General features: G+C 40.7%; 1 protein-coding gene across 10 annotated transcripts in view; it reads left to right on the top strand.

Moving 5' to 3' along the window:
- The window catches only part of ST18 (ST18 C2H2C-type zinc finger transcription factor), a 142689-nt gene that overhangs the window by 107588 nt on the left and 21502 nt on the right, over positions 1-13599 (top strand). For all 10 annotated transcript variants that reach the window (XM_045050162.1, XM_045050160.1, XM_023248498.2 and 7 more), the window contains 3 exons: positions 2730-2845; positions 11361-11423; positions 12285-12353. In XM_045050162.1, the coding sequence (XP_044906097.1) occupies positions 2730-2845; positions 11361-11423; positions 12285-12353 (248 nt within the window). The remainder of the gene's footprint in view (positions 1-2729; positions 2846-11360; positions 11424-12284; positions 12354-13599) is intronic.

Below are 13599 nucleotides of genomic sequence, written 5' to 3'. Positions count from 1 at the left end.
CACACACGTACACGCACACACAACCAGAAACAGAGCGATTATTTCTAATTCATTGTTATCTAGTTCATATGCACAACAGTTGCTTAATTTTGGTGGTAATTTTCAGAAAATATTGTCTGTCTCTCTCAGTGAAATAGCCTGTCCAGATGCCCCCTGCAAAAAAAAATCCTGAATCTGGAAAAAACTCAAAATATCTCGAAAGGAAAGTGCGGAGAAATAACTAGGGCTGTCAGTTGCATTCAACTGTCAGTTCTCCAAAGATTTCAGGGCTTAAAATGTTAAAAGTGCCAGATGCTATTATCTGTTATTCATGTTACCATTATGTTCTGGCCTTTACTGAAATCAATATAAACTTCCATCTGTACATTAAAGGAATTTCATTGCACCCATATACTCTCTAAATGCAATGCATATATACCGCATTCTCTCTTACATGTCCAGAGGATAAAATTATTATTTTTAAAATTATAGCTGAAATTTTGAAAAAAATTCTTCCAAATGATATTGACTTATTTTTTACTGGGTGCTGTTTAAAATTTTTTCTAGTATAAAATGCTTGTGCAACAAAATTAGGAATTCTTTCAGTGATGGTCGTCTGTGTATATGCTCTCTGCAGGTTTCTAGGGGTAGGATGCTGAGTGAAGAAAAGGGAAAAAGACAGTTATTTCATAATGTAATTGCGTGCATAAGAGTCCATAGTTTTTCTAAGAAGCTGCGAAATATTTAAAAGGTCATATCCAATAAAATTATCCTATTAAAACGTTACCACATGTTCCTATTCCAAATTAAATGCCATACATTCTGCAAGCATTATGTTTATATACATTTTAGTCACAATAATAGCATAAATTTTCATAAGTGATCATTTCTTTCAAAATCCCTTATTCTCTTGCCTCTCATAATGTATAGATTCCGCAGTTCAACAATAGCTTATAAACTTTATATGTTTTTATGTTCATCTATAAATGTACACGCCTTTAGGAATACTTTGTTCTTAATTTTATCATGAAGAAAATAATAAAAGGCTCTTTTTCATTTTATGCCATTTTTAAAAAAAATTCAGCACCTAGACAGAAAAACAAAGGCTGTTTCACACTGAGACAATGTTGGATTCAGCATTTGTGTCTACTTTCAAAAAGCCAAGACGTTTATAAATTATAGCAGAAAACACTCCCCGGGTGGACTCCAGATAGCCCCAAATGGTGGTATTATCAGGTTTAAGGTCTTATAATTAGGAGTTGCTTCATGTTAGGCATTTACACTGTAGAGCTTGAAAAAGATAAGCACCATCCGTCTATTTTGCTGTAGATTCCATGGAAGGGGCGTCAAAGGAGCATTTCTTTTTGTATCTTAGAAGGCAACTACTAGCAGGCATCCATTTCTCTTTATTTTTAAACGGTGCATTATGATCTCCTACTATTTTCAACATATATCCATTAAATACAATGGAATACTTAGCACTATAAAGAATATACAGAAAGAAGTTGGACCAAACCAGGTTTTATTAATTTGGTCTGTGGATGGTGTTACTTGAGATGGTTTACCAATGTATTTACCGCTGTGTGGTTTTGTGGAAAACAGCCGAATTGTTATCCAAGTAATTAATGAAGATGATTACACGTGCCTTTATGACTGAGCTCAAGGTTTGAATTTTTCCTTGGTTGGGAAAACCCAGGGATTTTGTTTTTCCACTGATTTTGAGTGTAGACTCAGAATTATTAAAATATATACGTTTTATTATATATATTATATTTTGCCATCACATTTTTATATCCATTTGACTTAAATGAGATTTACCTTGAATAATTCAGAATAGTTTTCTCATTTTCAACAGATCAGTACTTTTGAGAATTAGAGTAGTTTTCCATATTAGTTAATCTGATTTTAATATTAAATCCAGGAAGCATTATATTTACTGGATATAAGCTTAAGGATGAATGTAAGCTAATTATGTAATTGAGGAAAACCATCATTAGTTTTCTGTAAGATAATATATCAGACGGTATATAAATTATTTGAAAGGATTAATAAATCTTCCTTATGAAATCAAGATCAGTATTAAGCTTAAAAGAAGGCCACAAAAATGAGGGGTAAGCCAGCAAGAAATTCCATCCAATGAGTAAAAACATTACAAGATACTAAGCAAAAGAGGTAACTTAAGAAAATAGGAAATGATGTGAGGATAAAAGCGATTATCCAGAAAGATCAAACCAAATGCCTACATATTGTGGACCAATTATTACATCTTTAAACAATTTAAATGTTAACTTTTTGTATATCAGAAAGAACATTTTGTTAACCTAAATTTACTTATTCTTTTTCATTTAAAAATTTGTGGTTCACTTTTGCAATATTTCTTTTGTTTTACCAATGACTGCTGTGTACGTAAAGAACTATTTCTACATTCTCCAGGAAACATTCATTATACAATAAAATCAGAAACATATTCACTATATAGCTCAAGAAATGCCTCTGTAGTTATATTTGCCAAAATGTCCTCATGAATTATAATTTTCTTTTCTTCACCAAGGATAGAGGTCCATCCTAATCAGGATATCATTATACTTTATTAGCTCATTAATTTTGAGTACAAATCCAATGAGGAACTTCAGCTAAGTCATTAAGCTAAAACTCAAATTCCACCCTAATGACTCCATATACAGTTGTCTTTTCAGGTTCCCTAATGCCTTCTGTGCTTCTGTATTTTTTTTTTAATTTATTTTTTCCAGAAAGACCCTGCGAGCTCTCTAGAAAATTTAGAGGAAAAAAAGTTTCCTGGAGAGGCCTCCATACCAAGTCCTAAACCCAAGCTCCACGCGAGAGACCTCAAAAAAGAGCTCATTACGTAAGTCATCCTCAACGGCATATTCTGCGAGATTCTAGAACTAGGAGACTCAAGTTCATAATTTTGAGTAATCATATCCTGATTTGTGTAGCTGATTTTCGGAATGTTTTAGGACAATTTCAACCAGTCGATAGTTAAGTGTTCGATATGTACCGAAATTTCTGCTTAGAACTAAGAGAATTACAAAAATCAAAGTGTACATGACGAGACTTCATGCTAAGAAATGATTTAAAAACACAAAACCAATATAAAACAATTAGAAATGTTTACATTTTTTGTTCTGTTTGGCTCATCAAAATCTTTCGTTGTGCTTTGTTCTATTGTGTCTTTATCGTACCAGTTGCTAGTCTCATGGCCTTAGACAAAGTTTTTTAACTCATTTGAACCTCCAGTTTCTTAAATGTAAACCAGGGATATCAATAGTCATCTCATGAAATTGTGAAAATCTAGTGAAATAATCTATAAGAATATATAAAATGCCTAGCGGGCAGAATGTTCTCATTTTGTGATAACTATTACTACCTGTGGCATAGACTAGGTCACAGTATTCTACGTAAGATTATTGCATTTTGTCCACTAAAGGCATAAATATTTTTTTAATGGGGAAGTACATTAATTCATGTTCCTATTGAAATTTTTTTGATAAATTAATCACATTTAATGAGAATTTAAACAATTATTACATTGAAAATTTTAAAATATTACACCTGTGTTTGAAATACAGGCGGCAGCCATTTTCTTTTTGATTTTACAATAAATATTAAATACCTGTCAGTAAATTAATGTTCCTTTCCATAACATAATTAACAGTATTGTTATCACACAGATGATACGAAAAACTTACTACCCGTCGGTCTAACCTCCCTCGCAGACTCACAGATTTTCCTGGGAGGCGGAGACCGGGGGTGCCTGGGTGGCTTAGTCGGTTGACTCTCGATTTTGGCTCAGGTCATGATTCCAGGATCGTGGGATCAAGCCCTAAGTCACGTTTCATGCTGAGTGTGGAGCTTGCTTAAGATTGTCTGTCTCTGTCTCTCCTTCTGTCCCTCTGCCCTGCTTATGCTCTCTCTCTAAAATTAAAAACAAAACAAAACAAAAACAAAGCAGAGTCCAGCTTTTTCTTTTTGAAGAGGAATTTTTACATTTAATTTGGGGATTCTGTTAGAACTCAATTACCATTTTCACCATGATGAGTGTAGTGATGCTCTACAGTCAGTGGTGATGATGGAGTGAGAGATCCAGAATCCATTCTTCTTTATTTTCTATAATTTTTATTATTTTTAAGTTTATTTATTTATTCCGAGAGAGAGAGCACAAGCAAGGGAAAGGCAGAGAGAGAGGGAGATAGAGAATCCCAAGCAGCCTCTGCACTGTTAGCGTGGAGCCCGACACGGAGCTCAATCCCACAAACTACGAGATCGTGACCTGAGCCAAATCAAGAGTTGGATGATTAACCACCTGAGCCCCCGGGTGCCCCAGATCCAGAATCCATTCTTAAGAAGGCACATCTTTTTAGGACTACTTGGGTCTAGCTATTCTCTCTATGGCAGTGGAACAATTGTTAATTTATTCAGTAATAATTAAAAAAAATTTTAATGTTTATTTTTGAGAGAGAGAGACAGAGCATGAGCGGGGAAGGGGCAGAGAGAGAGGGAGACACAGAATCCGAAGCAGGCTCCAGGCTCTGAGCTGTCGGCACAGAGCCCGACGCGGGGCTCGAACTCACGAGCGGTGAGATCGTGACCTGAGCTGAAGTCGGACACTTAACTGACTGAGCCACCCAGGCGCCCCTTCAGTAACAATTTTTCGCATGCCTACCATGTGTTAGTAGGCACATATAGATGCTGGGAATATAGGAGCAGACAAACTCTGCCCTTCCAGAAAGTGTCTCCAAGGAAATGAACGGGGTGTAGGGCTAGAGAATGTTGCTTCTGGGTTGGTTGAATGAGTTGAAGAAATGTTTATGTTTTGATCAGAGGTTCTTAATCTGACCCTACTGACCCCAGAAGATCCAAGGCAGTGCTTCAGGGAGTGTGTGAACCCGACAGCATTTCATGTAAATGATTTCTTGGGTAGGGGAGGTAATGGTTTCCATCACCCCTTTGAGAAAAGGGTTCTGTGACTCAGAAGAGTTTGAAGACCAGGGCGCCCGATGGCAGTAAGCACCAGCTAAGACTGCGGTAGAGGCTGGGAACAGGGACCAGGTTCCGGGGGGGGGGGGTGGTGCAGAGGCCCTGAGCTGAGCCCTGAGGGCCAGCTGGACCTGGAGAGAGAGTGAGAATGGAGCCAAGCAACGGAGAAGAGGGCCTGGCTGCAGGTTTGCACTAGCAAGCCATGGGTTTTAGACAGAGAAGTGAGCTAAGGGTGTAGACCTCAGGGGGAACAGTGCACAGAATTATTGTGAGGCTGGAGGCCCTCGGGGACTGTGTCAGGAAGGTCACCTAAGACACCGATGTAGAGATTCAGACATGAGATCATGAGGCAGTGGCCCCTGGGAGAGGATGCTAGAGAAAGTCTAGAAAGAAAGGGACAGAGTGCTCATTACAGAACTTGAGGAACACACCTGAGCAGTGTGAAAACAGAAGCCCACAGAGAATGCAGAAATGAGGCCGTTTAGAGGTTCGGGAGGGTGACCGTGGCAAATGATTGCCATGGGAGCAAAAAGCTAACAGAATGCCAAACTGGGCATCATTGGGTATTATTGGCTTGCACCCTAAGTGCAAAGAGGTTAAGAAAATGCTGAACAAACCTTGGGAAAACGGGTCTTACAAAGTCACGGAGGCAGAGAAGGGAGCACGAGGTGGAGAAATTCAGAGAAGTTTGTGCGCAGGGACAGCACAGGGACAGCCACCGCATCAGTGCGGTGATAAAAACTAAGATTGTGGACCTTGCCCGGCTCGCACAGCCTCATTCGGCCAGCCTTGGAGACGGGCCACCGTGTGTCGTCAGATTTTAGGGCGCGATTCACACAAATTCCTTACGGACATGAGTTGACCTGGGCCTGTCAGACCGGAGGCGCCGCTAAGTTCCTTCTCCCGAGTTGTCGGGCAGGGGAGTAGAGATACCAGGATAGACGGTGGTAAGTGAGGAAGGGGAGAGGCGAAGGGGGTTTCAGGCAAAGACGAGGCAGGAGCCGCTGGTTTCCTACATTTATATCCCCAGCAGGCGGGATAGTCCTGGCTGGGTTGTGTTTAACGTGAGTGAGGGAGCGAAATGCAAGCAAATATTCTCTCTGTGTACGTGGTGAAATATTAAAGCGCATTCTTACACAAATATATTTAAAGCTGCCGATCAGTGAGACTTTCTAGCAAAAAGTAACCCTTCCACTTAGGCACCAGCATCTGTTCCTTCTCTTCTGAATCCCTCAGCATAAAAGTATGTTTAAATTTTTTTAGTAAGAAGACTTAAAAGCCCTCTCCTGACCCGCCTTTCACCTCAGCCCCCGTGTCTTCAAGAAAGCTGCCTCTACTGCGTGACTCAGTTTCTCCCCTGAATTTCTCTCAGACAGGCTTGTGCCTTCACCGTTCCGCCCAAAGCGTCCCCAAGTTCTCCAGGGGACCCATCTGGTGTGAGTTCTTGGTCCCCTTGACCCTACTTGCCGGGGCTGCAGGATTCAGCAGAGCTGATCACGTCCTGCTCTGTCTCCAGCACCTTCTAGGGAACCACACCTCAGGACAGTTTCCCACCTCACCGAGGACCCCTTCTTAGACTCCTGGACAGCCTTCCAAAGGCAGAATGTCTCAGAGCTCAGTCCTGGAACCTCTTCTCTCCTCTGTCTACACTCAGTCTTTTGGATGTAGGATGATGTTGGAACCATCTCTACTCCAAGGACTCCCAGGCCTATGTCACCTCCGCTTCCAAGGGCCCGTGGCCAATGAGCCGTCCCTTCCCGGTAGGACCCTGCCCCTCCCTCCCCACCAGCCACCCCTTCTGCTTTTCCCCTAAGGCTTCACGGCCTCACTATTGCCATTCCATCCGCCACACCACGGACCTCTGCAGGGATCTCCCTCAACTCTTCTCTCAGATGTCACTGCCCTGACGGGTCTTCCTGGCTACTGTAGCCGCCCCCCACCCCCAGCCCTCGTGCTCCCATCCTCTTTCCCAGATCTCCTGCGGTCCCTCAGTATTTAACACACTCCTACATTTTGCTCACCTGCATTCTCTGTTGTCTGCCTCCCCCACTAGAGCAGGGGGGCAGGAGGGCAGGGGGGCAGGGGGGTTCTTCTTTCACTGATTTTGTGTTCTCCTACATCCACGCCATTGGTAAATAATATTTACCAGGCTGCCTCTTCGTTCCCAGCTGCACGAACATGAATCGGGAGCAGGGAACACATCTTAAATGCTGTTGCAAACCTTGCACCTAGGAAGTGTTCGATGAAATTATTCCTAGGGCAACATCGATTTATTGGCTTGACCTGTGACTGATATTTAAGTAATCTCAGATTACATTCTTTATGGACTTCATAAAGAACTTAATGTTCACCTGGAGCCTGGTGGCTGGAACAGTGTGATGGGTGTAGTACCAAACACACTAAAGGTTCAATTTCACCGAACACTGTTTCTTCCCAGAGGTGACCTGGGGTCAGCCATATACTTGCCTCCTCGTGGGAGAAAACTTTGTATGGATTTTGTGTCTGCATCTTATTTTAAATCCCTTCAAAAATGGCAAATTTTCATCCTTTAAAGGTCAATATTTGCAAAACGTCAGAGTCATTCCAAACTAAATGTAGTGTGAAAGATTGATAATTAACCTGCATTGTCATTTTGAACAGAAAAATGAAGTGAGATTATTTTGTGATGGGCACTTCTTTTTTTTTTTAATTTTTTTAATGTTTATTTTTGAGAGAGAGAGAGAGAGAGAGAGAGACAGACAGACACAGAGCAGGGGAGGGGCAGAGAGAGAGATACACAGAATCCAAAGCAGGCTCCAGGCTCTGAGCCATCAGCACGGAGCCCAGTGCGGGGCTTGAACTCACGAACCGTGAGATCATGACCTGGGCCGAAGTCGGACGCTTAACCGACTGAGCCACCCAGGCGCCCCTTGAAATCCAGTTTCTGAAGACAGTTGGTGGGAAATTCCATAGTACGTGTGGTGTCGGTGAGGAACTGGCTGAGTTCCCTTCACACTGGACCTGAAAACATTGGGAACAGTTTTGGGAATACAGTCTTGAATTCCTGGGCAATTAACTCTGTAGAGACCTTGTGGCTCTTTCCGCATCTTCCAGATGAGATACCGCTGATCTTCATGTAACTGCAGTAGTTCACGGGTTTTGTTAAAGTCTGACTACTCTATAGTTTCATCCTTTTTAAAAATTATGTTTTGCTTTGTGTTTCTAACAGATAAATGTACCTTAATTACTTACCGGAAACCATTTGCAGAACAAGATTTTTTAAAGTTTTTTAATTTATTTTGAGAGAGAGAGAGAGAGAGCACAAGTGGGGGAAGAACGGGGGGGGGGGGGAGGGGGAGAGAGAGAGAATCCCAAACAGGCTCTACACAGTCAGCACAGAGCCTGATGAAGGGCTTGAACTCACGAACTGTGAAATCGTTAGCAGAAACCAAGAGTCAGAGGCTTAACTGACTGAGCCATCCATGTGCCCCAAAATAGGATTGTTTTTAATGTTTGTTTATTTTTGAAAGAGAGGGAGGAAGAGAGTGGCGGAGGGGCAGAAAGAGAGGGAGCGAGAGAATCCGAGCAGACTCCCGCTGGGCTTGGAACCTGAGAGGGGCTCTATCTCACGACTGAGAGGTCATGACCTGAATCTAAATCAAGGGTTGGATAATTTAACCAACTGAGCCACCCGGGTGCCCCTCAAAATAGAATTTTTTAATGTTGATTAGAATAAACTGTCTTAGAATTTGAGGCCACTTACTAAAGGAACTAGCGTGTTTCCTTTCTCCAAGGTTAATACTTTCATTTGCAAACCTTCCCAGAAGATTTTGCCCAACTAGTTAGGCCCATGTGATTGGGTAAGATTTTTCATTGCAGACTTGTTTTTGTTTTGTTTTGTTTTGTTTTTTCATTTAAAAAAAATTTTTTTCAACGTTTTTTATTTTATTTTTGGGACAGAGAGAAACATAGCATGAACTGGGGAGGGGCAGAGAGAGAGAGAGAGACACAGCATCGGAAACAGGCTCCAGGCTCCGAGCCATCAGCCCAGAGCCTGACGCGGGGCTCAAACTCACGGACCGCGAGATCGTGACCTGGCTGAAGTCGGACGCTTAACCGACTGCGCCACCCAGGCGCCCCTGTTTTTTCATTTTTTAATGTTTATTTATTTTTGAGAGACAGAGCACAAGCGGGGGAGGAGCAGAGAGAGAGGGAGACACAGAATCCGAAGCAGGCTCCAGGCTCCGAGCTGTCAGCACAGAGCCTGACGTGGGGCTCGAACCCACAAACCGCGAGATCATGACCTGAGCTGAAGTCGGACGCTTAACCGACTGAGCTGCCCGGGCGCCCCTGAAGATTTGTAATTTAAGCCAGCTATCAGAATCTGAAACAAAAGCTTTTCCGACAACACCGACATCTCCAATCCTTTCTTTATTCTTCGACCTCTTTATACCACCAAACTTAAAAAAAGTAATTAGCAGCTAATTAAATTAATTAATTGGCTTTATTATTTTATCTCCTAAATAATTTTAGCTGATTGATTTAAAAATCACTGGCACTTCCTTGCCTCTCCTGGCAGTATTAACAGGAGTCATTTAAAAATAGAAATGAAATGAAATAATAAAATAAAGTACATACAATGCTGTTTTTGCACACTAGGTGGCCATGCATTTCTAAAGCGAGGATTCCCAGGCAATTAAACACATCTCTCACGCTCTGAATATTCCAGTTGCTTTAGTGTTCAGAAGAGATTGTTTCTTCCTTTAGTGGGTGAACGGCACTTGCAAGATCACTCAGCTCAAATGTTGATCGTTGTTCTTTTTTTTTTTTTTTCTTTACTTGTTTACGTACATCTATAGCTTTTGCATTTTCCTTTCTGAGAACCCATCTAGGGAAAGTGATGGGGGAAGAGCTAGGCAATTCAGCTTAGATCAAGCCCTGAGAATCAAACATCTCCCTGAGAGATGGAAATGTTCTGAGTCTTCTAGTCTCTTTAGATTACCTGAAATTGATTAGAAAGCAGCTCACAGGGGAAAAACACAAACGAAAAGAAACTTAAAAGGTGGTATTTCAAAAAGCCTTAGATGTTGGCAATTTGTCTCTAAATGTCCCTTCAAAGAGGTAAACTCTGTATTCTACACATACGGGTAAGCCTTCACGTTAGGCAGCGTGTCAGAGAAAACCAGAAGCCTGAATGATGTAACTGAGTTTTCCTCTGATTAACATGGCCACAAACAGCACTGAGTAGGCTGGGGTCAATCTGCTTACTCCAAATGAGTGACTTTTGAGCAGCATCAGAGGAAAATAAATGACTGGGAAACCAAGGGATCTATTAACTACAGAAACAAATCCCCTTACGTTATTTTTAAAACACATAAGATGTGCAGAATGTGACCAGCTTCTGAGATAAAATGGAGTGCACCAGTACCGACTCGGGGCTTTGGCAGGTAGCCTGGAGAGCCTACTGCTTTGGTTGTTAATTAGCAATTGTCTATGTTGGTTTCAAGCTTTAGATGAAACTGGTCCCAAGCTTTAATAACTAAGTTTCTTATCTGCTTCTGTATCGTCAGCAACTTTCCCATCTAAAATGTTAGCTTACCTTTCCAGAGATAGGTAGTGTGTTCAAAGATTTTCTTTTTCAGGCAGTTTTTAAAAATGTATATGAAGTTACTCTGATGCCCTTCCCTTAAAAACTCACAAAAATTCCTTCCTAAAATCTGGTATGTACTTGGTGCCAGTATGCCCAAGAGCCATTCTCATCATAAAGCACGGGTTTAGGACATTTATGTTTTCAAAGAAATCAGACATCATTGGTTGTTGACTCATAACATCATGAGGGCATATATTTGCGCATCGCTTTCCTACATGATTCGAGCCAGAGAACTAATGTGATATTGAAAATGAATACCTTCAGGGGCACCTGGGTGGCTCAGTCGGTTAAGCGTCTGACTTGGGCTCAGGTCATGATCTCACAGTTCATGGTTCAAGCCCCTCGTCAGGCTCTGTGCTGACAGCTCGGAGCCTGGAGCCTGCTATGTCTCCCTCTGTGTCTCCCTCTCTCTCTGCCCCTCCCCCACTCATGCTCTGTCTCTCTATCAAGAATTAATCAAGGTTAAAAAAAAATTTTTTTTTAAAGGGTCTGACACTCAACCAACTGAGCTACCCAGACTCCCCTAGTTTAAAAAAAAAAGAAAAAGAAAAGAAAACGAATACCTTCAGATCTGGCCAGTCTTCTCTAGCTAGTCTCCTGGTTCCTGTAGGACATAAGTCCTTAGTTCGCTAGCCCCTGCGTGTCCTGTACTGTGCTAACCGATCTTGAAAAGAGACGATACATCATAACCTATAGACACAGCAAATGAATCTGTGAAAAGTGCTTGACTTTATGTATATATTTTTTGACTCAGCTGTCCAACGCCAGGATGTGACGGAAGTGGCCATGTCACAGGGAACTATGCGTCCCATCGCAGGTACCTGATAGCCTACAACATCTTATTCTAATGTAAATACTTTGTAAATTCTTATTGTCACCCATTCTAGAAAGGCAGTATCTGGATCCCGAATTGAAGAGTGAGTTAGTTGTGGTTGGGGGCATTTTGGGTTTTTTTGGTTTTTGTTTGTTTTTTTTGTTTTTTGTTTTTTGTGGGTTTTTTTTTTTTTTCAGAAATAAAGTGAAGTTAAATCTTCTGGCTTTTTATTTATATGGTGTAGAAATCATGATTTTTGGTCAAAAATGTTTTTCTGGTCCTATTATGCAGATCATAAACCAAAAGCTAGAGTTTATGTCAGGGCTTTGGTTCTATCTAGCTTTAGGACTCAAGTGAAACCAAGGTAAGACAGTAGAGTCACTTGGGTTGACCATTCACCTTGTCAGATGTGGCATCCTCCGTCCTGGGCAATTAAAAGGTCAATGTGTTAGATGAAGCAATGCAAAAAAGCTGGGTTTAGCGTCTCCACTTACCTCTTTGTTGATGTGATTCGCTTTCCCTTTGGGCATTGGTTTCAACCTTTAAGCCACCACAGCTCGGCGTGCAATGGAAATGAACTCCAAGTCAGTAATCATCGTATCACTGAGTTCTAGAGTCGGAGAGACTCATTGGGTTAAAGCCCTTCATTTGATAGCAAACCTGAGTCTGTGGGAAATAACTGAGGGGCCCACAAGCCCAGACCGGTCAGGGTGGCAAAGCCAGATTCAAACCTGGTTGTATTTTTCCCAGTGTTCGGTCACCAGTAAATGTAGCATATATTCACAGACTCAAGATGCCATTTGAGTGGGATTTGTACATGTCAGTGTTGTGTGTTTTGCTTTTGTTTTTCTCATCCCTCTTTAGTGTTTCTGGATGTCCTTTAGCAGATAAGACTCTTAAATCCCTCATGGCTGCAAATTCCCAGGAGCTTAAGTAAGTATTGGAACCAAGACTTCCTTGCCCTGCACCCACTGAGTCAGGACTCCCCGCGTTCAAGACCTGTGGGGTCCGTACTAACAAGTAGTAAATCACACCTAATGAAAGTATGACCAATGCACTCTTTCACCAAAAAGTTCAAATGACTAAAACCAACTCCCTCTAATTTAATTTAGTTAATTTGCTCGTTTGGGGGATTTTTTTTTATATTATAGTATTTTTTAAAGTAACCGTGTAATAGTTAAACATAATGCTTTTTTCTGTTGATTTCAGAATTTATACACTAAATCAGAACTATGAAGTTGTGGCAAAGCCCTTTCATCATCTAATTTTAAGTAAACGGCATAATATTTTGCCTTATGGGAATTTTGAATCATATGATTGTCTTTCACTTTTGGGAGCTAGGCACAATTCTAGCTCATTTCAACCTAGTGTACAGGATCTCAAAGTCACATGTTTATTATCTTTTACTTAATGATTTTATTTTAATTTTTTTTAAATTTTTTTAATGTTTATTTATTTTTGAGATGGACAGAGACAGAGCATGAACGGGGGAGGGGCAGAGAGAGAGGGAGACACAGAATTGGAAGCATGCTCCAGGCTCTGAGCTATCAGCCCAGAGCCCGACGTGGGGCTCGAACTCACAGACCGTGAGATCGTGACCTGAGCTGAAGTCGGACGCTTAACTGACTGAGCCACCCAGGCGCCCCACTTAATGATTTTATTTTTTCCTACTTTTCTCTTCTTTTATTCCAAACTTCTCACTTGTTTATTTTCACATCTTGTTACATTATATATAGAATAATAAGTTATAATCCATCTGAATAATAAGTTATAATCCATCATTATATTTAAAAATATAATAGGGCATAACTTTAGAAAAGATAAGGAATAACATTAAAAAATTCATGAAACTTATTTGCAAATAATAATATTTTAAGAAAACTGAGTGTTACTAAGTCTAGTGATAAAACAATATTTGTATAAATAGTAGAATAAACATTTGATGTCTAAATCACAAGTAAAAATGCAGAGATTTTATTTTCTTTCTTTTGTTAGTCTTTCCATTCTCTAACTTGTTTAAAATTCTCTCTCTAAAAATTACAAAAGACAAATTTATGAAATAAGAGGTGATATTAAACAGATATAAAACTGGGGAATTTTGGTACCAGAAATAGTGAAGTGAACTATGAAATATGCAACTTTTCTCATTTTCAATATGTAAAGTCCAATTGATTGTGTC

Source organism: Felis catus, chromosome F2 (assembly GCF_018350175.1).
Source record: "Felis catus isolate Fca126 chromosome F2, F.catus_Fca126_mat1.0, whole genome shotgun sequence".
Taxonomy (NCBI): domain Eukaryota; kingdom Metazoa; phylum Chordata; class Mammalia; order Carnivora; family Felidae; genus Felis; species Felis catus.
This window is presented reverse-complemented; position numbering and strand designations above follow the sequence as displayed.